A 26,362-nucleotide genomic window follows, 5' to 3' on the forward strand; every position below is an offset into this window, starting at 1 on the left:
TCCACACTGAGACTGCCTGTGATTGGACTGCCTCATCAATAAGTGGTGAAGGCGATAGGGTGAAAGAGTTAAAGGCCCCCTGCATAAGACACCTACAGCCAAAGGCGACTACCTCCATTGTTACTTAATAAGTTCAGTAAAATGCAAGAAAACAAACAGAGTTATGTGAAAAAAGTGAACTGATATAAAAATACAGATTCCCAAAAGCCATGAAATAAATAAAGTAAAGAAGTACATGAGGATAACATAATAATGTTATCCTTCATACTTGATTTAGGTTAAAGGTTGCAAACCCACACAATACACTTACAAACCTAACGACACATTTGGATTTGCCCAACCCTTGCAGCTATTTGACAGGCCCTCTGGTGCCTCTGGTTTGACCTGTTCCCCAAGCACCGGCGATGCTGGGCGTGAGGCCTGGATAGTGTTAGAAATTTACTCGGCACCACAAGATTAGACGGAGAGGCAGGAATGAAAGGCATCCATGCACATGAAAGAGGGCGAGAAGGAAGCGGGGAGAGGCAATCAGTGCTGTCTGTTTACATATTGTATGACACTTTAACACTAAGTGCACTCAAGTGAAAGCATGAAAACATAAAGTGGAAAAAAAAAGTGAAATTCTTTTGGAAATGCAACGCATTGTGTCAGAAAGTAAAGACTTTCCAACATGGGCAGTTTTAGTTTCAGATAGAGCCCCTTAAAAACTCGACAGGTAAGTGTAATATCCTGATCTTGTTAACATATTAACAGTTCAGTTTCACCCAGAGACAGGGCTCTTACAAAAGTGAAGGACTTCTTCTAAAAGCATGCTAAATTCATGGGCGCTGTCAGTTTCACATGCAGCCAGAACTCTATGCAATGACACTTATATGTTAAATCATCCATGCATTGGTGGAAATGTGACAAAACCTTGAACTTAAAATGATCATCCAAACCAAGTCTAACTGTGCAGGGTGAGAGCAACATGTTGCTTATTGGAGTGTTTTTGCCCTTTTTAAGCATAAGCTGACATGAATGTGAGACTTGGTGTTTTTGTCTCCAGCGACGTGGTCAGCTGTTTTCCATTGCTGCCATATTCCTAAATAATACAGCACACTCCCTGTCCATCTTGGTCCTGTGACTGTTAAACACTGACTTTAGTTTATCGCATATGAGCTAACAAACCGGCAAACAAGCTGACATTCAGTCCCGCTGCGCAGCGCAGATAATAGTTTCCCTCACTTTGCCAATTGTGGAAAATTAGGCAGGATGGGCCTCATCTGGATGTGGAAAAATGAATGAATGGATGTGGGGGGGATTCTTTAAATTCTCAGCTCTGTGCTTTATGTAATAGCAGTGAGGATTGCTTAAGAAATCATATGGTTGCCCATGCTCATACATTCTCTCTTCAGTGATTCTGTCATTTGTGGAAGCTGGCACTCCAGAGCAGTTTGTGCTGTTTGTGAAGAAACACAGTCGAGTTCACATGTGGTTAGCAGTGGCCGAGTTATGTAATTCATTACGTTTATGTATATATACCCCAACATTATCATTTTTAATCCATTGCTTGTTTGCAGCCCATCTAAACAAAACTGTAGAGACATTACCAAACACTGGAGCTGAAAGGCACTTTTCTTTTTCTTCTCCCCTCCCCATGGATGTGAAAATTCAGGTTTGTGATACTGATCATATGTGTGAAAAGGTTTTTTCTTTCTTATCACTGTTTTCTTACAATAAAATCACTTATCTGGCAACTGTTTTGCTAATAACTAAGACAGGTGCCTGTCTGCAATGGAAGATAACTGGAGTCTGAGATCTTAAGTAACATTTCAATGGCAAGCTTTAGGTGAGGAATTTCAAAAGCCTGACAAAACCTTTTCATATTGTGGGTATTCTAGAAAAATCCATTCAGTGCTATGAGTTCAAGCTTGGTTTTATTTATTAATTGTTTTGGATTTGTTCAGTTAATTTTGATCATGTAAACAGTATACAGGTTGTAATTTAGAAAAAAAAATACTATACAAAATACTGCAAAACACATTATAGTCTCACTTTACTTATTCTGATTCCCTTTACATATAGAAAAGTATTTAAGTTGGACTTTTAATAAGTTATTGCAGGTGTCTGACCCTATAAATGTATTTATTTATTTTTTCTTTTTGATCATGCATTTAAATGTTAAAGCCTTGAAAACTACTTTATTGTGCAAAACTGACTGAACCAAGAAGCCACACCGAAAATCTTTTGAGATCATATGTTCCCATTCACCTGAGTTTGGACAAGTAAGTGCACTCCCAGTGAAAACAATGACTTAACTTTATAATGCTTCATCTAATCCTTATGTGAATAAAGCCTGCATCAGCAGCAATCAACATGCCAAGAGAGGTAAACACTCTTTCAGGGAATCACCATGCAGAAGTCTAATCTGTTTGCAGATTATTAGCTTGGTTTTGAGGAGGAACGGCCATCATTCGTCATTCCTAATTTCATTTTTTTTGTCTAAAGGGGGGTAAAAGTGCAAGTGGTGTGTGATTACTTTCTGAGTTACAGAAGAAGAAGAAATTCAAAAATATGTGTGTGTTGTACATTTATGACTGTGCGTTTGTCTTCCTGAAACTTTAGTTTTCAATCCCCTCTGCTGAAGACCTAAAGGACAAGATGTTTCTTTTTTCCACAAGAGTATAGAATAACAAATAAATTACATAATGTGCAGCAAGAAGTTATTCAGACTGACTATGTGTCAGAGCTGTATCAAACTAAAAAAAAAGGTCCCCAAGTTGCTTTTTGTCTGTCAAGTTTTGCAATTATGTTTTTGGCATTAAAAAATGTTTTCTGTTTATTTTTTGTATCACTTTGGTTCTCGTGGGATTTTATTTCACTCCGAGGTCTTTCTCTAAGCTTTCTGTCTAGACAAACACAGTGACACGATGTTCCTTTGGCCTCTGAGCATTTAGTCCTCATGTCTGGAATATTTATACTGTCAGAGTTTAACTTGGCAGATGTTACATAAACATTAAGCATGTGTAGTGTGATCATCTGAGGCATGGTGTCCTTGTTTGAGCAGGAGCTCATTTGCAATCCTCTGCTGAGATTTGACTTTGCAAATCATCTTTCTGTGCATTTAGCTTACAATAAAAAATAATAAAATCTTTCTCTTTATTCGGTTCATTTATAGGGATTAAAAGAAAAAGGAAATGTGAAAGGACGTAGGTTAAAACTACAGCTACACTTATACAAAAAAGTCAACATGTAAGGAAAATTACATCTTTAACCGATTGAAATATAGAATTATGATAAAAGAGAAAAAGCAAAGATACAAGAGACCGTTCATAGTTTCACATCCAGCTGTAGTTTACCCTTTTATAACCAGAGCATCTTCACACTAACATTTATCACAATACTGAATTTTTGTATTTGTTTTTTACAACTTTTTTTTTTTAACAGTTTCAGTTTGCTACACTTAAAATCCAGTTTTCTCTTGAGTTCCTGTGTCCACATTGTTTGAATCCGTGTTTGCACAAATTGCTGTTTTGCTTTTATGTAATTCTCAGTTGTGGATATTTTAAGAGGATAAATGGCTCAGGTCTTCAAAACACAGGAGAAACAGCAACACTGCAGGGAAATTAATGAAGCCAGTTCAAAAAAATCCTTTGGATTAGTTTTTATAATTTAAAACACACGAGCAATTTAAAAGCAAAGTAGCAAATAACAGTTTTTCTTTTCTCTTTTTTGAGGATGACTGTTTGAAATGAAATAACAAAATATTTAATTTTACATACTTTAAAAAATTATTTTTACAGTCTTTTCAAATAAAAAAAACTTACATTTAACCAATGCCTTTCACCTGTTATTTTTCATATAGTTTACATTGTAATATTTATTCCTACTTAGAGTACTTGTTTTCTAAAAAGCCAAACAAACTAAATAAAAAAAGCCACACACACACACACATTTTCATATCTTGGTGAGGACATTGCTTTCCTTAGCCCCTTACTAAAACTGCAACCATCAGAAATGAATACCTAACCCTAACCCTAACCTTTACCCTGACCATAACCCAATTGTAACCCTAACCCTAAAAAAACAATTTTTGAGCCTCAAAAACGCTTTCAAATTTGTGAGTACCGGCATTATGTCCCCAGAAGTGACTGTTGTCCCCACAAGTATAATGGGATACTAATTTTTGGTCCTCAAAAAGATGTTTAAACAAGTACATCCACACATCCACACACACACACACACACAGCAGAAAACAACAACAACAAAAAATATCTTGTCTTCTTTGACTGAATAGATGACAGAAAATATAAAGACATTAAGAGTTTTTTCTTTTGTGTTCCATGACTGTAGCAAATATTTCTTTGTATTTGTACTAAGTATGACAGTGCAATGACAATAAAGAGTTATCCTATCTTATCTCATTATCTTAGATAGATAAATAAATAAAAAGATCAGGATGCAATGCAGTAAATCTACATAGATATTACCAAACAACACCCACGAGCAGAGCGGGACATCTAGCGGCGTGAAGGAGCTCTGCAGGGGATTGACAGTGGCACAATTCTGGCTTCAGGAACAGTTACATAAACTTTGGCAGGTGATCGTCTCCTGAGTCACACCTGTGCTCAAATCACAGCATAATGGTGATTTGCATCAGTGTGTTGAAGGCTGAATATTAGAAGAAATTCAAACGAACTGGCTATTCTATTAAAGCCGAGCTAATCGCCCCTCAGATTTGTGAATGAAAGTAGTTACAGTTGAATTGTCTCCCTCTGTCCGCCGGGGTGAGAAGCTGCTTGTGGTGGGAGGGAGGCGGCGGCTGTCAAACTCCTTATCCGGGCTTTTCCCGGCTCTGAAACGAGCACACCCACCGCGCGCCAATGGCAAGGTGGAACAACAGGTAGGCGTCCTCCACCCGCCTCCCTCCCCTCCGTCGGTGCGTCTCGGAGAAGCAAGTGGACCCACTATCCGCTGCGTGGAAAAGAGAGCAGAACTTCGCCCGTTGTTTGCTTGATTGTCTGGGCCGGTTTGTCTGCACAGTGGAGGAGTTTTTATGCGCTTGCTCTGACAGTCCAGCTTTGTTTGAAAGACCTCAGAGATTCGCTCTGAAACGTCTGCTAATTAATAAATCGGATAAATCGCGTTTGCGACATCAGGCGCAGGTGTTTGTCATCATGTGGATATGCTGATGGTAAGCGTGGTCTTTTTCTCGCGTGTTAAAGCGGTTCAGGGATTTAAAATTAGGGTTAAGTTGTGACTGCAGTGAAAAAAGCTCGATGGGTTTGTGCGTGCGTGTGTGTTATATTGAGACTGGGAAACAAAATATTTCCTCAGTCATTTTGTGGTATCGCCGTTTGTTGTTGCATAATCCAAGAAGTGTAGCAATAAGTTGACTATCCCACCATGTGACTCACAACAATAACGCCTCCATCATATTCTTATGTAAGTTTCTGCTCCTGTTTTAGAATCCAAATGTCTTTATACACTCACCCACCATTCTTGTGAATTAAAAAAAAAGTGTGTAGTAGCAGCAGGGATTTTTAATCACCTGCTTCGTTTTCCTCTTATCTGACCTCTTTTCATCTACTCCTATTCCTCACAGCTGCCATATTATCTTCACCACTGAACTCTGAGCTGATTGAAAGAGGTCAGAGGCTCTCTGACTTACAGATCCCCCTCACCCTGCATGAGGACATGGAGGTCCTGCGCAGGTCTTCAGTGTTTGCTGCAGAGGTCCTGGATGTGTTTGACCGATCACTGACCGAGAAGGAGCTGGTGACCCAGTCTAAGGCGCTGTGCAGAGACTACATCTTGTCGAGGCTCAACCAAAACGGGTTGGGATGGTCTAAAACTGAACTCAATTTTTCTCCCTCAAACACAGCGCTGGCTGAAGTGTCTATGGTGCTTCTCTGTCTTGGTAAGTTTCCATAAATGCCACCTTATCGATGACCTCTGAACTATGATTGCCTTGCTTCATTATTAGTGCTGTCATGAAAATAGCATGACATAAAAAAAAGGATAATGGGTATCTTTGGGATGTTTTTTCTTCTTCTTGTCCAACAACCATACTTAAAATGAAAGGAAATGTTGTGTTTAAGCATCTCAGAAATGATTGACATTACATTTCATGCATTTGCAATCTAACATGCATTCCATTTTCACGATCTGCCGATTAGCTGCTCAACTAATTGATTATTTGTTTGGCCCATAAAATGTCAGAAAGTAGCAACGGCTGTATTGAATTTACACCTGCTTTCAGAGAATGGTAAAGAAACCAGAAAATTGCGAATGATTAGAGACTGAATTTGCTGATCACCTACATTATGATCCTGTGTCTGGAGTATTTGCTACATTTGCAATATATTAAAGCAACACATTAGGCTTATACTCCACATGTCTATACAGCCTGTACTGAGCATTTGAAGCTCTGATGAGCTCAGACCAAATGATGAGTCGAGGATTATATCTGCATGTGTGAGAAGAGCTTGAACCAAAACCAGGCAGCAGCGGTCCAGCCCTCCTCTTCACATCTATCTTTTCTCAGCACACGGGTATCTGAGGGAACTCTTGTCACGTGAAATGTTTGAATTCAATATTCAAGCAGGTTAAAATGTGTGACGTGGTACACGTTCACCTGTTTTTAATCTCCTTCGCTCAGATTCACTTCCTAACAGACTTTTCTCCTTTTCTTTTTTTTGTTTCTGCTCTCCCTCTGTTACCTAGGCGATGAGCTGGAGTGTATACAGCCCAGTTTGTACAGGAACGTGGCGCGGCAGCTCAACATTTCTGTTGCCATGGAGAACATGGTTTCGGATGCCTTCATCGGTGTAGCAACAGAGATTTTCTCAGCAGGTACAAGGCTGTTATGAAGCTCAGTGTTGATGATGATGATGATGCATCGCAGTAGAAATTAAAAGAGCACAGGAAGTGACCTTCACTGCTGACTGCTTATGGAGGCACTGACTGTGAACCTCTGCAGCTTTCACCAGGCTCATTCGGCTCAGAGTGAGTGGGTGCGAATCAGATGTAGGTGGAGTGAGACTCCATCTGAAACACATAATTAGTCTTACATCCAAGTTTCTATGTTTAGACATTAGTTTACTAAATTGAGCCCAAGTTTGGGATGTGGATGCTGAACATAAAAGGGCTTCTTGGTAGCGTTGTCGTGTCTTGCTAAGAGAACTCAAACATTTTTCTTTAATTAATATAGAGTAGTCCTGTGACAGATTGGCGACCTGCACAGGGTGTAACCTGAACTGGATAAGCAGTAGAAAATGGATGGATGGCTTAATGTAGCATAGTGTTAAAGTGTAAGCCAGCATGTCCAATCTTGGGCCTCTCAAAACGATGCACAGGAAGGAAAATTAATGCAGAGCGGCAGGGGATAATGGTGTTGCCTAAGAAAAGATTTTAGATTCTCTAGTTGGTTTTTGGCTTTTCTGAGTTTTGACCTTCCTGAGCCTACATGTTCTTAGGTTATCTTTGAGTTTTCCTCCATGTTGCTTCTGGTTTCTTTCTGTAACCCTACAATGTGTATGTTACGTTAGGGGTAGCATGCTTCTCACCCGCTGTCAGCCGGGACAGGCTTGAGTCTGGTTGGATGGGCATTTAAGAAAATAGAATGAAGGCCGGATGGCTGTATGAGGTTGAATTGTAGTCACTGTTAGTCTAAGAAAGCTAGCTGCTAACTCCATAGTGTGCTAACGAAGACGGTTCAAAATCTAGGAGACACAAATCCCTGGGTGAGTTCCTTCAGGATAGTTATCGAGTGTAGATGTAGGTGTGCTGATCTGTCCGCTGTGGTGAAGTCTTCCAAATAAGGCTAAAGCTGAAAGAAGAATCATTTAGCCAATTATAAGATATGTAACATAATTCTGGTGCTTAATTTTGTCTGCATTTTCTTGATTTTTTTTTTTTTTTTTTTTTTGTTCTTAAATTTTGTACTGATACAGAAGCAACTGCTGTTGTGCACAAAGAAAATCACAATCTCCAGCTGTGCTCTTTGGTGGTGTGATTTATTTATTTATTTATTTATTTTTGAACTCTGAGTAAATCTTGTAATTGTGTCCTCACATAGTTCAGGTGTTGTTTTTGGCAAATAATTCATCTGGTGGTTGTTGTTGTTGTTGTTATTATTATTATTATTATTATTATTATTATTATTATTATTATTATTATTATTACATCCAGTCTAACATAGACACAGCCTTACTTTAATACCCTTATGTAAAAATTTGCAGGCTACACCAGTGGAGTTCTGGGATGATACCAGCCATAATTTTTTTTTATCATCAACAATTTTTATTTATTTCATTTTAAACTTCAATAGCAGAACTTAAATGCATAAATAAATAATTTTAAAAAACAACAACAAAAACAAACAGAAAAACAACAACAACAAAAAACCAAACAAAAAACAAAAACAAAGGGAAGTTATCCTATTCTTTCTTCGCACACCAATCCCCACACCACCACTCTGTCATTACTCCTCTGTTCTTCAAGTTACAGAAAGCCAGCTTGTGAAGATGGACCAAATACAATCATATTGAAGCAATTTATCTAATAAACCATAAGTCACTTTTTCGTAAGACGCCAACTTAGCCATTGTCATTAGCCACTCTTCATAGGGAGGGGGTTCTTTTTCCGTCAATGTCTTAGCAGGACCTGTTTGGTCGTAGTAAGAGCCTGAATAACCCATCTTTTTGTATAACTGGAAAAATCTCCATCAGAAAGTTCTGTGGTTATACCAAGTATGGACAGTTTTGGTGAGATACCAAATCTCCTTTTCAAAACACTGAAAATTACCTCCATTATGTTTTCCCACCAATCCCGAAGTGCCGAACAGCTCCATAAGATATGTAAAATCAAAGCGTTTTGACCATCACATCTCCAACATTCGTCCGTAGGGGCCAGGTTCCATTTATACAATTGTTGCGGTGTTCGATGCCACCTATGGATTATCTTAAGTTGAATAAATCTACTGCCTGTTTCTTTATACATAGTATTAACATTTTGAAAACATGAATCCCGTTCAACTGAAGGATATGTCCAATGCCATGTCCTGGGCCCAGTAGCCCTTAACTTTAAGGAGCGGGTCAGCTGACCGTTCTTGCAATAAATGATAAATCTTAGAAGTGATACCTTTACCCAAGGATGATCTTGAGAGCACGACTTCCACAGGGCTGCCCACAGGACAACTCAAAGGGGTTCCCAGCCACTTCGATAATGAACTATGTATTTGAGCTTATCTTCAGAATTGATTATGCTGCAACTTATATAACTCCACAATTTTATCAAAGCTTAAAAAACATTTGGTCCCACAGTCAAATAAATCTGATACATAAATGATGCCTGCCTTACGCCACTGTAACCAGTCAACCGATGTCCCTCCAATTAAAATTCTTTTATTACTCCATAAGGTTGTCGAAGGAGATTTAATAAAGTCCCAGCGACCCGCCCTATGTAATTTACACCACAATGTCTTCGCATTTGCAATTATAGGATGGGTAAGTTTATGACTGGTATCAAACAGCTCCTTCCAAGGAGAAATACCGCCATTAACTTCCGTCTCTATATGGGACCAAATGGGTTTAACAGTAGATAACCAAGCTCTAAGTTGTTTCACATTCATCACCCAATAATACCATTCGAAATTAAGCAATGAAAAACCTCCTTGTTTTGCACTCGCTTGAAGTTTCTTAATACTTAAACAATGTGGTGAGCTACCCCAAAGAAACTGCTGGATCAAAAAGTCTAGATCTTAGTCTAGATCTGGAATATTTAATAAAATATAAAAGGTCATGGGTGCAGTCATCATCTTAATACAGCTAATTTTACCCCATATTGTGAGACGTACCCTGGACCATCTACCAAATTCCATTTTTATTCTTTCAAACATTGGCTCCATATTTGCTCGAACCATCTTAGTGTAATCCAAGGTAATTTGTATCCCCAAATACCTCAAACCATTCACGGACCACCGAAACTCCCACTGTTTAAATAAAGTATGAGGGCAGTGTCCTGACATAGGCATTGCCTCTGATTTATCCCAGTTGACGTGATACCCTGAAAGCAGCGTAAAGCTTTCTATACATTCTAATAGGGCTGGAATAGACTTCCCAGGCTGTGTCATAAGTAACTACATATCATCTGCATATAATAGAAGCTTATGTTGATTATTATCCATCAAAATTCCAAATATATTTACATTATTTCTCTGTTTTTGTGCCAAAGGCTCTATAGTAATAACAAAAAGCCTGGGGCTAAGGGGACAGCCTTGTCTTGTGGATCTCTGTAAAAGAAATAGATCTGATATGAGCCCATTCGTCAATACTCGCGCTGAAGGCGAATCATATATCTTTATCAACCTAATAAAATTGTCACCAAAACCAAACTTTTCTAATGTCTTAAACAGATAATCCCACTCAACACAATCAAAAGCTTTAGCAGCATCCAGCAATAGGGCCACTGTTGGATGTACTGAATCATAAACATAATTTTGCAAATTAACCAGCCGCCTAATATTATCTGAACCATAGCGGTTTGGAACAAAACCAGATTGGTCTGCATGTATTATTTTCGCCATTACTACTTTTAATCAACCCGCTAAGACCTTTGCCAAGATTTTTTTGGTCAGAATTAAGCAAAGATATGGGGCGTTAACCACTTGGGTCTAAAGGGTGTTTCCCAGTTCTAGGAATAAATGTTAGAAGTCCAGAGTGCATTGACTGAGGTAAGGAGATACCAGCCAAAATTTTTAAAATAAGTTGGCCAATAGGTGAAAATATTTTTGTTGTTTTTGTTATTTTAATTTGTGTTTATTTACTCTTTTTTTGATAAGATCTAGTTGGGTTTTTTTTTTTTTTTTTTTTTTTTTTAAAAAAGTGAACTTTGGAATAACTAACAAAGACTCAAAGTTAATGAGCTGGGAACAGATAAACATCCTCTGCTTCCTCTGCTAAATGTCATCCTGTCTCAATCTATGCTGATGTAGCTTAGCAACATCTTCTTCCTTGCACCTATTCTTCTTCTTGCTCTTCCTGTGGAGGCTCCACAGCAGGTCATCTCCATCTCACCCTATCCCTAGCATCCTCCTCTGTCACAGCCTCTCCCATATTAAGTCATGTAAATAACACTGTGCCATCTGTGAAACTTCTCTGCGGTCTTGCCCTTTTCCTCCTGCCTGGCAGCTCCATGTTCAACACCCTTTGCCCAGTATATCCACTATCCTTCCTCTGCATGTGTCCAAGGTTGTCACCAAACTGCTCTGCCTCAGCTGTCCCTTTCTGATGTACTTGTTTATTTAATAAAAACATATGGTCAGCTATTCCTGTGGTTCATTAGATTAAAACCAAGGAGAAGATGGCTTAGGACAACAGCAGCTGGCTCTGGCTTGAATGTGGAATTTCTTACTTGATTCACAGTTGTTACCTCTGGATAAACAGCCCAAGTGGTTCTTCCTGTTATTCCTGGCTAGGAGTGATTTGTGCTAATCTAGTGACAACATTGCAGAACAAATGTGTCAAAAAGCCTGTTGGTTAAATTCTAGTTGAGTCTATTTGGGTGAAGTCGATCATGCTGGTCTTGGTCTTGTGCCTTTTTTTTTTTAATTCTTTTATTTATGTTGTCTTGACAACAGATGTGTTTTGTAAACCGTCCAAAGAAGGAAAGACATTTTGAAGGATCCAAATAAAGAGTGACTTTATGTCCTCTGTATGCGCCTCGGGAATAGATTAGAGAGTCTGGTAAAACTTTGACGCGGGACCAGGAAAGATCAAACACAGACTTGGTTAATGACATTTTCATGCTTGTGTTCTGGATAAATGTCTGCTCTTTTTGACGTCACGAGGGTATCGTTTTTAGAAACGGCGTGGGATTCCTCCTCAAGAACAACAAACTGGTGAACCCAGGCAGCCCCAGCCCTCTGGGACGGGTTGGAACTTGACTATAAATAAAGAAAAAAAAAAAAAGGCATGTGTGTTTTTCCTGCAGTCTCGAGATTGTTTTAAAACCACCCTTTAAGCTTTTAGTTAGTCATTACTTTGTGGTGGACATAAAGGAATGACATTTATATGGCATCTGTGGATCATATCTACATATCTTCCTTTGGAAACAGTCATCTGTTCTGTGGTCGCCTTCAGTAAAATCAACACGGCTCATCTCTCCTCCATCCATCTTCACCTGCCTCCCACTTCTGTTCTTTCTCTTTCCGCCCTCCTCTCCTCCAGCTTTATCCCCGGCAATCTTGTCTCTATTCTTGGCCCGCTTCTCAGTAGGGAGGGAGACATGACGTGCTCTGACAGCTTCCACGGACAGTTATCTCATTTAAGCTCTATCCTTTAATAGCCACACTCAGAGGCTGTGGCTCAGCTCTAAGGAGCAACCATGACAATGCAAGCAGGGCTAAAGGGGGCCAATGCCATTAAGCCCTGCACTGCATCAATGACGTTCGTTATAACAATCCCTCGTTGCACTGGAAACTTTGCCTGGAGTGGCCGGATGCCGTCATTTATCATATTGGACTGTTTTGAGGTCGGTGCCTCTTGGGTAACGGGACAAATACTTGGTCTTTTTCAGCTCCGCTGCTTCTGCTCCATTCACAGTTCAGTTTTGAACCTGTTGACCTTCCCGTATCTGAAACTGCGTCAGTGGCAGTGCAGTCTAAACCTGTTTATTTTACAGCCTGGCGTGGCCTTATCGATAGCATTAACACCAGTTTGTTGACTTTCATATTTACAAGGTGCACCAACTGCCCTCTGTGCTTCCTGTCAGGTCACAGAATATGAGGCTGGAAAGCGATGGGTGTTGCTTTGTGTGGGAGGGGATGTTTATAGTGGGGTAAAGATGGCAGTTTGATTTTCGGTGGCTGCAGATAAACAAAATCCAGATCAGCTTGAACTGTGGAAGCACAGATACACAGATATAGAATAATTAAACATAATCCACTGGTGTCTGTTTTTTCCTGTAGGCATAACATGGGGTAAGGTGGTGTCCATGTTTGCGGTAGCTGGAGCCCTGGCAGTGGACTGTGTCAGACAAGGCCATCCGGCTACAGTGCACATCTTAGTGGACAGTCTGGGACAGTTTGTCCGCAAATTCCTGGTTCCCTGGCTGAAGCGACGGGGAGGATGGGTAAGTTTCTGCCTCAGCAAAATTTTGGGCAAACATGAAATGCATAAAAAGTTGACATTTGAGATACAACAGCGATTTGCATTTGCTAGTTTTGTGTGTGTGTGTGCAGGGGTGGGGTGGGGATTTGAATTTGATGCACTGCTTTGTGCATGACAAACATGCTGATTGTGCATGAAGCTCCGTCAGCTTTCAGTCGTCTTTCAGCAGTCTGAGATATGGGGATGCTATTTGCTTACTCTGGCTTCCTGCTGGATGATTTGATGAAAAGTTTCTGCTGTAAAGTGGATCATTCTCATGCTTGATTTAAATAATATTCAAACTGTTTTATTTTACTTTAGTGTATGTGTGTCTGTGCATCTTCCGAGTCAGACAGTATTTTTACTTAGTGGACTGACAAAAGAGACAACAGATTGCAATAAGAAATGCCACTAGTAAAAAGGCATTATGACATTTAACTCATTTGATTTCCTCAGTAACATTAATTTTACAACTTCTTTCTTTCAGACTCACAAATTCAGGTAGAAAACAAAAACTGTAATACTAATGACATCTATAGACTAGAATTAAAATACTGAGATCCTCACATACTGGGGAAAATAAAATATGAAATTTCATTTAAACAGTTAATTTTATTTGTAACAATACAATGCAACTTTATTTATATAGTACATTTAAAACCGAAGGTACACCAAAGTGCTTCACAACAAAGTTAAAACATAAGATAGAAGATAAAAGGCTCTAAGAGAGTACCCCCCCCCAAAAAAAGTACAAAGTAAGAAATAAAACATTAGAGCATAGTTTAGAGGATACAATTACTGAGTATTCATAAATATAAGGTGGGAGTTTTTATACAGTGGAACATTAGTAGAAGATAACATAAGGGTAAAATAATATAGGGAATGTGCACTAACTGAAAACGCTCGGTCAAACAGTTTTTAACTGAGATTTAAATGAATAGATGGAATCAGAGGCGCGGATAGCAGCAGGAAGATTGTTCCAGAGGCTCGGGGCTGCCAGGGCAAAAGCACGGTCACCTCTGGTCTTTAGCTGGGATCTAGGCTGCACTAAGGCTACGTTCACACTGCAGGTCTTAATGCTCAATTCCGATTTTTTGATCAAATCCGATTTTTTTGTCTGCTCGTTCACACTACAAATAAAATGCGACAGCAAACGCGCTCTAGTGTGAACGCTCAAAGCGGCCCGCATGCGCAAAAGAAGCTGTCACACACAACGAGCTCTGTTTAGACCCAGAGCAACAGTATTGTTTGACTGATGGCCCTTAATATGCAGACTTCGGACTTCGTTTCCCAATTTTTGCTTTAAGTTATTTTGTTATTTACATAATAATGTAAATAACCTAATAATGATCCTTATTGCTGTTTAAGAGAGGAGCGGTGCTTCAAATGATAGCTGCAGATTTCTGTCAGAATCTGCAGATTATACAGTACAAATAAAATGTTCACATTGTCTTCCCAACAGTTTCACTAACATCTACACTGGATGGCCAGGAAGCGTTCGCGATGTCTTCTCGGGCGCTTCTCTGGCGCTGATAATTGGCTTCAGTCTTGTGTCGGTGACGTAAAAGGCGGATTTAATGCGACTTGACCGTTCAAACAGCAGTCGCTTTCTAAAACATCGGATATGTATCGGATTCAGTACCACATACGAAAGTGACCCAGATCGGATTTGAAAATATCGGATTTGCACCGTTCACACTGTCATAGCATGATCGGATATGGGTCGCTTTCGCCTGCAGTGTGAACGTAGCCTAAGAGTAATTGTCCTGATGATCTTAGAGCTCCCCTAGGGTTATGTGGACTAAGGAGTTCAATGAGGTAGCACGGCGCAGCATTGTTTATGATTTTAAAGGTAATTCCAATAACTGCAATTTAATCACACATTAAGTGTGATTTTTAAGTACTAAAAACTCTGTTCTTCTCTAAAATGCATCTAGTCTGCTCTTTTCCAGCTCCTATGTCTATTCGTGGACTGTACCAGGGTAGTTTTGCATGATTCACAGTTCAAAAATAATCCTTACTGACCTTAGATCAGTCCTCGTAGTAGCTCCTCAGTTCTAATTCTCTTCCTTTCTTATGATTGGCTGTTCCCAATTGTGACTAGCCAGACCTGATGCAAAAGTCTGCTATCAGTGACATCATACAGATTCAAGAGTAGGAAAAAAAAACCCTCATCTGAAATGGAGTGTGCAAAGCATCTGATGCTTTTTGGCTCATAGGAATTACTTGCACAAACACCTCCTGTTCAATATGAGTGTCCACCATTGCTGCAGTGCATTCTGAAAGTGTATGTGTAAAATTTTTTATATATCAGAAAATAAATGGAAGCACAAAGTTTCCCTTTTAATATTTATACTTCAAGAAATTTAACAAGTTTGTTTGTTTGTTTTTAAATATCCCTTTTATCTCATTTTGTTAAGGTGGAGATCACAAAATGTGTGGTGAAAAAGGATTTTTGCCCTGAAGAAAACTGGCTGTCCTCTGCCTTTGAGTCCCTCAAGTGCTTCCTCACGACGATGTATGTCTACATCATGAAGGAGCCGTGAACGAACAGCGTGTGGGAGGTGGGACGGTGGGGGTGTCATGTGTGGGATTAAAATCTCAGACTTGTCAATAAAAAGCTGGAGTGGAGAGGGTCGCTGTGATTGATGGGGATTGAGCCTGCCGGTAGATTTCAGTTGCTGTGTATGGCCATCAGCAAATGTTTGACCAACAAATGTTTGTGTTCTCTCAGTGTCGGCAGAGCCCGTGAAGTGGTTACCCTTCATCCAAAGAGTAGTCACCGTGACATTTAAGGGCATATCACTCCGCCTCTATGTATTATCTTACTGCTTTAACCGGTGTAGTAAGCAAGGCTTCTCCAGTGTTGTAACGTGAGGCTGTTCATACTCCAGAGACAAACACTCAGACGTTTTAATGTGGTGTTTCTCAGAATATTCACACTTAAAGAGGCGAAAACTGTGTTTGTGATGAAACTGACGCTCAGCTGGCTGGGTCCTGTTGTGAGGTTTGAGTCTGGAAAAAGTGAGTTCACGCCTCAAGAGTAATGTCAGGTGGATTCAACTGTTTACACTTCATGGAGTAACTCTATTGTACTTCACCAAAGCACAAAGAGTCTCTTTACAAATATGATCCATTTAAAAATAACGAAGAGAAACGTTGGATCTCATTGCGCTCATTTTTGGCCAAAGAACTCGAGGAATGGTTATATATATATATATATATATATATATATATATATATATATATATATATATATATATATATATATATATATATATATATATATATATATATATACTGAATGTGCATATTTTTGTGGACACTGATTTCCTTTTAGATTTGTAAATAGTCTATTTATGATTTTATTTTTTTATTTAATGACTTGTATTTCAAACCACTGCAGTATGAGGACGCCACTACAGCAGCTGTTTAGGATGATTGTGCGTGATGGGTGTCACTTTAAGTGTGAACTTATAAATGTGTCTAAAAGTTTTTATGAAACCTATAATAAACTTCAACCTTCACAGACAGGACTTTTGTGATGCTTTTGTTATAACAGGCTCATCCTTACCCTTGCTGTGAGGAATACGAGGTGGTAAAGAACAGCCCTGTAGGGTGACGAGGTGAGGGTGTTTAATGCTGCCTGGGTCATTGAGGAAGAGTTGGATTTGGTTAAAAAGAAGCGGCTTAGATAATTTTGAAAACCTGAGGCAGACAACTGGTGGAAAAAGTGTTAACAGGACCCCTTTGTTGCAGGGAATTAGTCGCTTCCTTTACCCAATTTGTCCCTCTTCTTACAAAGGCAAGAAAACGGAGTGAAAAATAGAATTTTACACGAGGATTTATAATATCACGCAACTAAAGACATCAGAGCTTTAACTGTTCCTCAAGGTGCTCCACAATCTTAGCTCTGTGTTTACATTATATGGCGCTTTCTATTTAAAAACCATGGCTGTAACAGTCATCGTGTGTCAGCCTGCAGTGTCTTCTCGTGTTTCCAGCGCCGATGTTGTGTGTTGCAGTGCATTAACACACGCTAATCAGATTTGTATCATCCATCAGGACAGAAACGCATTAATAGACTCAAACAAGCAAAGACAAAATGAGTAATTTAATTTATCCAGCACACGAAGCTGCCCCCACGCAGACATGGATGTCTGTGAGCACATATGTGAAAACAGTGGCCTTAAATAGTCCTTTTTTTTCTACATAGTGCCACTCAGTAAAAGAAAAAACCCCTGAAGCCCACATTCAAAGGACAGTGCAATGTCTCCAGCTGCTTTAGCTTACAATTTTATGATAGTGCAGTGACAGTCACATATAGTACTTCTATTATCTTCACATTGAAATAGCTTTACAGATTAAATATACACCATGAACATCCTGATATTGTCTGTGATGTTTAACTAGTGGTTAAGATTAAGTTTGATTATTTCAGTTCAACAGGTTATACCACAGCCTTTTTACCACATAACAGTATAGAGGTATATCTCTGTAGATTTGTTTATGTTTTTCTTGCACAGCTGGAATTATTGATCGAGTGTTTCCAGATATATTTTTATATCTGGAAACTTATTTCAGTGCATGAGAAGCCCTCCTGCTTGCTCAAGACGATCGACGGTAGGTGATGCGCAAGTGCTGCATCAGGGGCTGGTTGTCTGTTGCCATAGAAACTGTCTGCTCCAGCTTCCCGTCAGACCGGAGCTGAAACACTCTGCAAATCTAAAGAGGGGAAAGCGAGCAGGAGTCACTTTATTGATCACAAGAGGTTTGATGGCCAAGTGTCATATTTAATCCTCTTATTTCTGCAGCTCAGTGAGTGCGTCTTGCAGACTCGGGATTAGCTTTACCTGCTTTACGTAAGGCTCTTTTGCAAAAGAGGTTCGGGCTAGTTGCAGGGACTGCAGGCTCAGCTGCTGCCCTGTCAGCTCTCCCTCCTCGATTTCCACCAGACCTGCAGCAGACGACACAAGGGGTATCGTGTGGGTATTGAAAGAAGGGTAAATCACTGGAAAAAAATAATTAATTTGCCACAAATGTGATCTAATAAAAGCTTTTTATCACTGCAGTAAGCTTTGAAAAAATACTGTTTGAAATAGTTTTCTTTCCTGTGGTTATTGAATGTCATAGCAGGAAAACACAGATGAGTAAAACACATTTACTCGGCCCTGTAAGCTTGAATATCAGGAAAAGCCAGCCAAACGCAATCCAGACATTATTGTGTTGTTTTTTGCACTGAGAGACACTTTTGGTCCCCTAAAGAGGATTTATCCAGAGCAAAAAAAGAAAATTACCAGCACTGTAATAACATTTTTAAACATTTTGTCAGTTCACCTTCATTTAAAAATACTGGTGGCCACCAGTGCTGAGACCAGTGTTACCCCTCAGCCTCCTGGTGGACACATCAATGGTATCAGTTTCAAAATCCTGTGACGACAACACCCCATCAGGCTGTAGGGCCTACAGGCTGTTACTGGTGGTTACTGGTGATGACGAGCGAGGCTGATGCACATTTACAAAAGGTACATCGGGACTCATCACATCACATGACCTTTACAACTGAACCAGAGTCCAATCTGATGAAAAAAAAAAAGTGAATACAATGACGTGAATTTCACCTGAGTTCTGTGCAATGATGAAGGCCACTCTGTTAGTCCCCGGCTGCATTCGAACAAACCCGCACTCTCTGTGCAGGGGCTTCTTAGACTCGGCATGAAATGCATTGAACCTGTAAAACACGACATCAGTGGGAGATCATGTGACGTCCGGTGACGAGCTCTTGTTATCGGCAGATTTTATTAATTTTATTCCAGTTGAATTTAAATGAAATACACAAACTTAAAACTTACACAAAAGACATTTTCCAGCGTGTTAAACTTAAGCATAATTTATGAGTCTGTTCTCTTGAAACACTGAACTCAAAGTCACACAGTTCACTCGTAAGATATTCTGACGTGCAGAACAGCCAGTGACCTTGCAGTTATATTGACTAAATGTTCCAATCTATAAATATCTGTTATTACTTGATTTGCCACTTCTTCATATAACCTACATGAAGTTGATGACTGGTTGTCCTACATGACTGAAATGCAGCGTCTCTGTGTAACGGAAAGGTTTTATGGTGGGGAAGGAGCCCTCTCCTGGTTCATCACACTCCCAGGTGCCCAGAAGCCATTCCAGAGGGAGGAGGGTGAGGTTCAGCTCCACTGATGGTTAAAAAGATAAAGCACAAGACACAAACAAACAAATTACGCAGCATTACTATAAAAAAAGAAAAGAAAAAAGAAGCTTCATCATGTAATCATGTAACAGAATCATTTTCTGAAGGATTCAAACTGGATTTGTTTGATTTGCTCCTTGGGCAGATAGACTTAAAATCTGAACCATCTTCAGTTAAAAGAAAAATGTCATGGCATGATAATGTTTAATACCAAATATATTTAACAGAAGCTCTCTTTAATCAAAAAGATTAGGATTTTTAAACTCTTTAAACTTCCACTAGAATTTTTTCTTATTACTTAAAAAAAACAGTCAGAAAGTCAAGCACAGAACACGTTTTTGTGTATCAGATGGGCAGAGATAAAAGCAAACTGCACACACTTTGTTAAGTAAAATAACCCACGCTCTTTGTTTAACTACGTGCAGACTCAAAGACCATTTAGAGGCAGGGAAAAAACCTCCGACAGGAACGTTCAAACTTGCATACATCTATTTTTAGGGAACCAGAAGAAGGAAAACACAACACTACATGCCAAACAGTAGCTTCCATCCAAAATGGCTTTAAAAGAAGGAGCTTTTTGGCCAGTTTCAACAAATGTGGAGATTTTGTAGCAAGAAAAAGAAGTCTGAGGCTAAATCCCAGGAAAATATGTCACATTTAGAGAAATGGGTATAATAGAGAGCCAGATACTTGGACAGGCAGACTTTACCAGAGAGAAATGTTCCCAAGCAAAAAAAGATGAGCTAAATTTGTCACGTCATTCAATGCAGTGGAACAAAGCATTAAAAACAAATTAAGATTTACTGAGACTGATAATATCCACAAATTACTCTTAATCAATTTTAGGAAGCATGATGTACATGGCATGCATTGTCTCCAAGCAAACCGCCAACAAACATGACTGGGTAAAGAAAACAAAACTATATCTATCTATCTATCTATCTATCTATCTATCTATATGTATGGAGAGAGAGAGAGAGAGAGAGAGAGAGAGAGAGAGAGAGAGAGAGAGAGAGAGAGAGAGCCTGAGAGGTTTTGCAAAGAATAATTGGAGAAACTCCCCAACAGTAGGTGTGCCAAGCTTGTAGCATCAAGCTCAGAGACTTGAGGCTGTAATTACTGGCAAAGGGGCTCAAGCTAACTTTTTTTTTTCTCCACATTTTTTTTCCGGGTAGAATTTTGAACACTGGATTTAATCCATGTTGTAAAAAGGCTGTAACTTGATAAAATGTAGAATAAGTGAAGTGCTGTAAATACTTTCTGGATGCACTGTAAGCAAAATTATTGTAGTCACCACATAGGAAGGAGGAGACATCTGTTAATTATTTTATTAACTGTAACCCTTATTTTCCAACTCTTTACAATGTCACAGCTTTTTAAGCTGTAATAATAAAATGATGATTTTAAGGCAAATGACTGGAGTGTAAATGTGCCAGTTTGTGAAGGGGAATATCCGCTGCATAGTGGAACTCTTCATGGTGACTCGAGCGCACTACAAATCTCTGGCATTACAGCAAAGCTGCTTTTTCCATAAACTCACCGTTTCCCATTTTCTTTGTGATGTTCAGCCATGTTTTAGATGTTACAACACCTCTTTATTTGAGCTTTGAGAATTAAAGTTTACCACCATCTTCTGATACCTTAGGGTATTTACAACCAGGTGAAACCAGTGGAAGAATCCATGGACAACACAATACTGCTGGAGGAACATTACCTACAAAACAACCTGAAACCAGCTAAGCAACAATTATTATGCAGAAACATGCATGTTCTATTGAAATTACACAACAGGGAATGAAAGCGTGGCAGTAAGGTAGCATGCATAGTGCTGTTAATTATCTGAAAGCAATATTCCTGGTGGAAAAAAAAAAGTTTTTCTTTAAACTAACGATACTTTCCAGTACCACATTACCAAATCAAAAGTCTCATAGTTTATCACAAGATAAACTTCACCATTACTGGCTATTTCAATTTGAGGAATTGAACAATGTGATGTGATCCAATAATATAAAAATTCATTTTAAAACACTACCTCTCAATCAAGTAAAATAAACTGCAAAAAAGGTTTTGATGATTTGGAAATAAGTGAAGCTGCATTTATGAATAACACAATATGAGAACATAATCTGGTCCCTTTCATTGGCATTCTGGATAAAGCAGAGGCAAGTCAAACAAGATGGTAAATGGAAATTTCCAATCTCACTAAAACCTCGAAGCACCTTACAATATGAGCCATTCACGTGTCACACAGGGACACTTCAATGTGAAGAAGGTCAATTCCTGAGCCAAAGCATAGAGGAGCTTTCTGCTTTAAGTTCTGTTTTTCCTTTGAGTTTGCAGTGTGAGTCTGGTCAGGTTTAAGTACCTAAACTACTCAGTAGGATTTAGTGGAGAAAAAAAGAAAAAGAAAACAGGTCATGGAATTTGATAAAATATGTCCTTTCAACAAGCTAAACGACATCCTACTGGTTTTGTGGACAGAAAGCCTTGAAGGTCATCTTCTTCTAAAAGTGCAGCTGAGGTGTATCATCATAGGGAAAGGGCTGAGCGTGGAAGAAAGTCAACTAAGGCTGCACGCTACGAGAGCGAAACAGTAAACACATCAAAAGAAATTCACTATTTTTCCATTAGAGACAAGAAGTGGTGGCTGGGGTAGGCAGTGCCCATTCTGAGAAATGATGTTAAACCAGTCTCTGAACGAAATCACTTTATTTACCTACACGCCCTCTCTTATTATTCTTGCTTGGTGTCTTAGGTCCTCCCTTAGAGGTGCGAGAAAAATACGGCAACGCAACAGGCATTTAACGTGTTATTTTAAAGCAACGTCAATTTGAAAACACAGCTAGAGTTAGTGCTCCTCCTAAACAATAGAATTTAATTTATCTTCACACCCATGCTACAGACTCTGTTAAGTGAACTGAAGAACCCGTTTAGCTGCCCTCAGTGTTCCAACTTAAACACCTTTGATTCTTCTCCACTTGTCTCTCTGGTTTCTAAAATTTACCAGTCCCTTATATAGTTTCACAGCTGATCTTATGTTTTACCAGCTCTGTGTTTTTTCACCTGTTCACTTGGTGGATTTCAACGGCACCATTTAAAACGTGCAGAAAATGCAGCACACGTGCCTCATGGGTCCACTTCTGCACCCAGAGTGATATCTTTTGTTTTTCTCGTGATTTGCCTTTGCAATCTGAGACAAATATTTATGTAGTGTCTCCTTCCATATGTGTGTATAGCTGCAATCGTGCATACTGGTTCATAATTGTGGTTTAAGGCAACTTTTTTTTTCTTTGAATTTGTTGTAAAGGTGGACTGACTTTTGTAAGTACCCTTTAAAATTTACATTTAACGGGTATTAGTGTTGATTTTAGTTTAGTGGACACAGTCTGTATGATGTTGTTTTTTAATGACATAGCAAAGTGACTTAAGCCAAATGCTGACTTGACAAAGTTGGTTGTCCATCCAGTTCATCTACTCTGGTCCCAACCCTGTTGTTCACAACCGTTATGAATTTGAACTGCAGGTTTGAGAGAACGAGTTGCAGCAAGAAAGCCATTGCTAAGATGCCAGAATAAAACAAAGGGACTTGCCTGGGCCATGAAACACCGCTATTGGAGTACTGAAGACTGGAAGAAGGTATTATGGACTGATGAATCAAAATTTGGAACCTTTGCTTCATCACACAGGATCTTTGTACAGCTTCGAGTAGGCAAAAGGATGGTTCCACAGTGTGTGGCATCAACTGTCAAACATGGAGGAGGAAGTGTGATGGTCTGGGGCTGTTTTGTTGGATCCAAGGTCGGTGACTTGTACAGAGTAAGAGGCACCCTGAACCCAAACAGCTACCACAGCATTCTGCAGTGCCCTTTGGTATGTGCCTAGTATGTGCCTACAGCAAGATAATGACCGAAAACAAACCCAGTGTCTGGGCTAGTAATCAACAATGTAATCAATAGTAATCAACAATAGGGCCGTAATGATGCACTGAATACAGATCTTGATTCAAATGTGCTGTATTCATTTAGTCTCACATTAGAGCAAAGAACTCCACATGCATTAATCAGCGCATGCTTGATTGTGCACACATGGTCAGCACTCGCATCTAAACTGCAAAATATTTACCGTTCAGCTGTGTGCAGGACCTCAAAGTTATTTCAGATCTTCGCTGCACTGCTGCGTCTCAGCGCACTAAAGGTCAGCTCTGCTGCGTAATTCTCTTTGGCCTCGTTGAGCCACTCCTGCGAAAATGCCTCCAGACCTGCAGGTCAGGTCACAGTGAGGTATCCAGGTCGAGCAGTGACCCACATTTGGGAGCTGCTCTCGTAAAGGGTTTATGCCTCACTGTTCCTTAGTAGTTTCTTGTGGGATTTCTGTTACTGAATCTTATATGTAGGAGGTGGTTCTTGAAGCTGAAATTTTCCATCCATTCGCTTCCGCTTATCCTTTTCAGGGTCGCGGGGGGCGCTGGAGCCTATCCCAGCTGTCATAGGGCGAAAGGCGGGGTACACCCTGGACAGGTCGCCAGTCTGTCGCAGGGCCAACACACAGGGACAGACAACAATTCACACTCACATTCACTCGCACATTCACACCTAGTGGCAATTTGGATTATCCAATTAACCTATCCCCACAAGCTGCATGTCTTTGGACGGTGGGAGGAAGCCGGAGTACCCGGGGAGAACATGCAAACTCCACACAGAAAGACCCCGGCCTGATGGTGGAATTGAACTCAGGACCTTCTTGCTGTGAGGCAACAGTGCTAACCACCATGCCACCGTGCTGCTCAGCTGAAATTTTAGTAAAAAAAAAAAAAAACAAGACAAGACAAAACAAAACAAAACAAAAAAAATCCACCTCTTTGTCCAATGCTTTGCTGTTGTCATAGAAAATAAAAGGGCACTAATGCAGTCAGGGAGCCTTATTAGCTTTTAAAACACATTTATATATTTCCATCCAGGAGGAACGAGCCTTCAATAATAATAATGATAATAATGATAATAATTAAAAAAAAAAATAAAAAAATAAAAAAAATCACACTGCATCCTACACTACAGTTGCGCTGTCCTGTGACAAGACTTTGAAAGTGCATGATGAATCTTCTCTGAATATGCTACATCGCTGGTCAAACCAAAGCCCTGCGTGATCGGCTCATTAGGTTTAATGATGGAGGGCAAGAAGGCAGAAGTGGTGTCCCACAGGAAGAAAAAGAGAGAGATAACTGAAGCAATTTTGGATGCTCAGGGCTCTAGAGTGTGACCAATTTGGTTGCACATGCGACCTAATTTCTCAATGGTGCAACTAAAAAAAAAATCCTAGGTCCAACCGGTGCGACCAGCCGTTCAAATAAAAAAAGAAAAAAAAAAGTATCCTAAACTGTGAAAGTCTCTGTGTGGTCAGACACACATTTTGCCCATATCGTGGTCTAAACCAGTCAGAGTCAAAATTGAATCGAATCGTACTGATTATATAAATCATTGACAATACCCAGTCCTAGTAAGTAGCCTAGGCTGTGGATGTAGCTGTGGGTAATGAGAAAAGAACGATTTATAACTTTTTTATTAAGTTAAGGCCCGATCCATGTGAAATTCACAGCCAGTGCTCTGACACGGAACCATCAACCTCTCAGGTTATGCCTAACACTGGTCTGGAGACGGCATCAGATAGTGAGCCACATACGATCGACTCCGAGCCAGACCCCACTGAAAGTAAAAGGGGGAAAGTGTATATGTAGTGTATTTCAAAGAGAGTGGTTTGACCCGTTTCCCTGGCTAAGATACAGTAAAGCTGACAACATGATGAACTGCTTTTACTGTCATGAGTTTGGAAAGACCATGGCAGTCCTGCTAATACGTTCCAAATCGAAACGCTAAAAACGCACAGTGTATCCTGAAAACACATTATATGATGTGATAAATGCACTACCCAAGTGTCCCCTCTCCCCATGCCTTTTTGCAGCAGGCAGCAGCAAACAGGCCTTCAGAGGAGTCCGAGATGATGATTACGTTTGACATTGCCTACAATATTGCCAAAGAGTGCCAAAGCACTTAAGCACAAGCACTTTTTCAGTAACTTATCTTTCTGGTAGAACTGTGCTCCAAATAAAGAATTACAAATCAATATTGTCTGTATGGACAGAATTTTTTTCAAGTGAACATGTAAAACTGTGGGGTTAAGAGATTCGGTTGAAAAATTTGGATGCACCTCACATTTGTGCTGGTGCACCTAAGAAAAAAGTCTAGAGCCCTGCACTAGGTGGCGTAATGTTGCTGCAAACGAAGGTCTTCGTTTTACAACAACCTCTCATGTAAATCGAAACCTTAAATCTAAACGCTGTTGATATGAAAGATAAAACTGAGGACTTGTCCTCGCAGGACCGTCACAGGAGCAGCTCGGTCCTTCCGGTGGTAGTTTGTTTACTGTTAACGAGGCTAACTTTGAAGTTAGCTTGGTTAAGTTAAAGATAGAAAAATAACTGTGCAGTTGGCTTGAGTTAAAGTGCAAAGAGAGTTCGAATGACACGAAAACAAAGATACTACCCTTATAAACGTCTGATCCTTTATAAGTAACATTAAAAGTCAGCACAGTTAGCTTGTGCTTACAGGAGCTGATGACGATTGAGAATAATACTACCAGTATTAAACTGTTAAAATGTTGTTGTTGTTGTTTTTTCAATTTAAAATAAAAATAAAAAATAACCTACCCGTGTTATTGACAGGACAGGCCATTAATTAAGGAGGCTACAGTCGGTTTCAGAACAGCCAAACTTAGCCAGTACTACAGAAACGTCACTCCACGCACAGCGCGGTGTTGACGCAGAATGATGTAGATTTACGCAAGGCATCCTGGGAAACGTAGTATGCACAGAGAAGTACTCCCTTCTTTTTCTTCTTTCGTCTGCTCCCTTTAGGGGTCGCCACAACGGATCATTTGAATCCACCTCATCCTGTCCCTAGCGTCCTCCTCTGTCACACCAGTCCAGCTGTCATTCCTCTTCTCTCCAGAGCATACC

At 39.7% G+C, this 26,362-nt stretch overlaps 2 protein-coding genes across 3 annotated transcripts; one reads left to right on the forward strand and one right to left on the reverse strand.

Moving 5' to 3' along the window:
* Positions 1–4,837: 4,837 nt before the first annotated feature.
* Positions 4,838–16,348, forward strand: bokb (BCL2 family apoptosis regulator BOK b). 2 transcript variants are annotated; one of them, XM_026148694.2, is made up of 5 exons: positions 4,838–5,173; positions 5,585–5,899; positions 6,706–6,834; positions 12,950–13,113; positions 15,551–16,348. In XM_026148694.2, exons 2-5 carry the CDS (start codon positions 5,677–5,679, stop codon positions 15,674–15,676), a joined length of 642 nt encoding a protein of 213 aa, XP_026004479.1. In that variant the 5' UTR covers positions 4,838–5,173; positions 5,585–5,676; the 3' UTR covers positions 15,677–16,348. The 2 variants fall into 2 exon arrangements, with proteins under 2 accessions (XP_026004479.1, XP_026004480.1); XM_026148695.2 differs by lacking the exon at positions 4,838–5,173 and adding an exon at positions 5,244–5,424.
* Positions 16,349–17,229: 881 nt separating this feature from the next.
* On the reverse strand, positions 17,230–26,209 carry thap4 (THAP domain containing 4). Its single transcript, XM_026148696.2, has 5 exons — positions 26,054–26,209; positions 19,186–19,339; positions 18,752–18,861; positions 17,984–18,087; positions 17,230–17,855 (listed from the first exon to the last, which is right to left on the reverse strand). Exons 1-5 carry the CDS (start codon positions 26,076–26,078, stop codon positions 17,739–17,741), a joined length of 510 nt encoding a protein of 169 aa, XP_026004481.2. The 5' UTR covers positions 26,079–26,209; the 3' UTR covers positions 17,230–17,738.
* Positions 26,210–26,362: the final 153 nt, after the last annotated feature.

This window comes from Astatotilapia calliptera, chromosome 18, assembly GCF_964374335.1.
Source record: "Astatotilapia calliptera chromosome 18, fAstCal68.1, whole genome shotgun sequence".
Lineage (NCBI taxonomy): Eukaryota > Metazoa > Chordata > Actinopteri > Cichliformes > Cichlidae > Astatotilapia > Astatotilapia calliptera.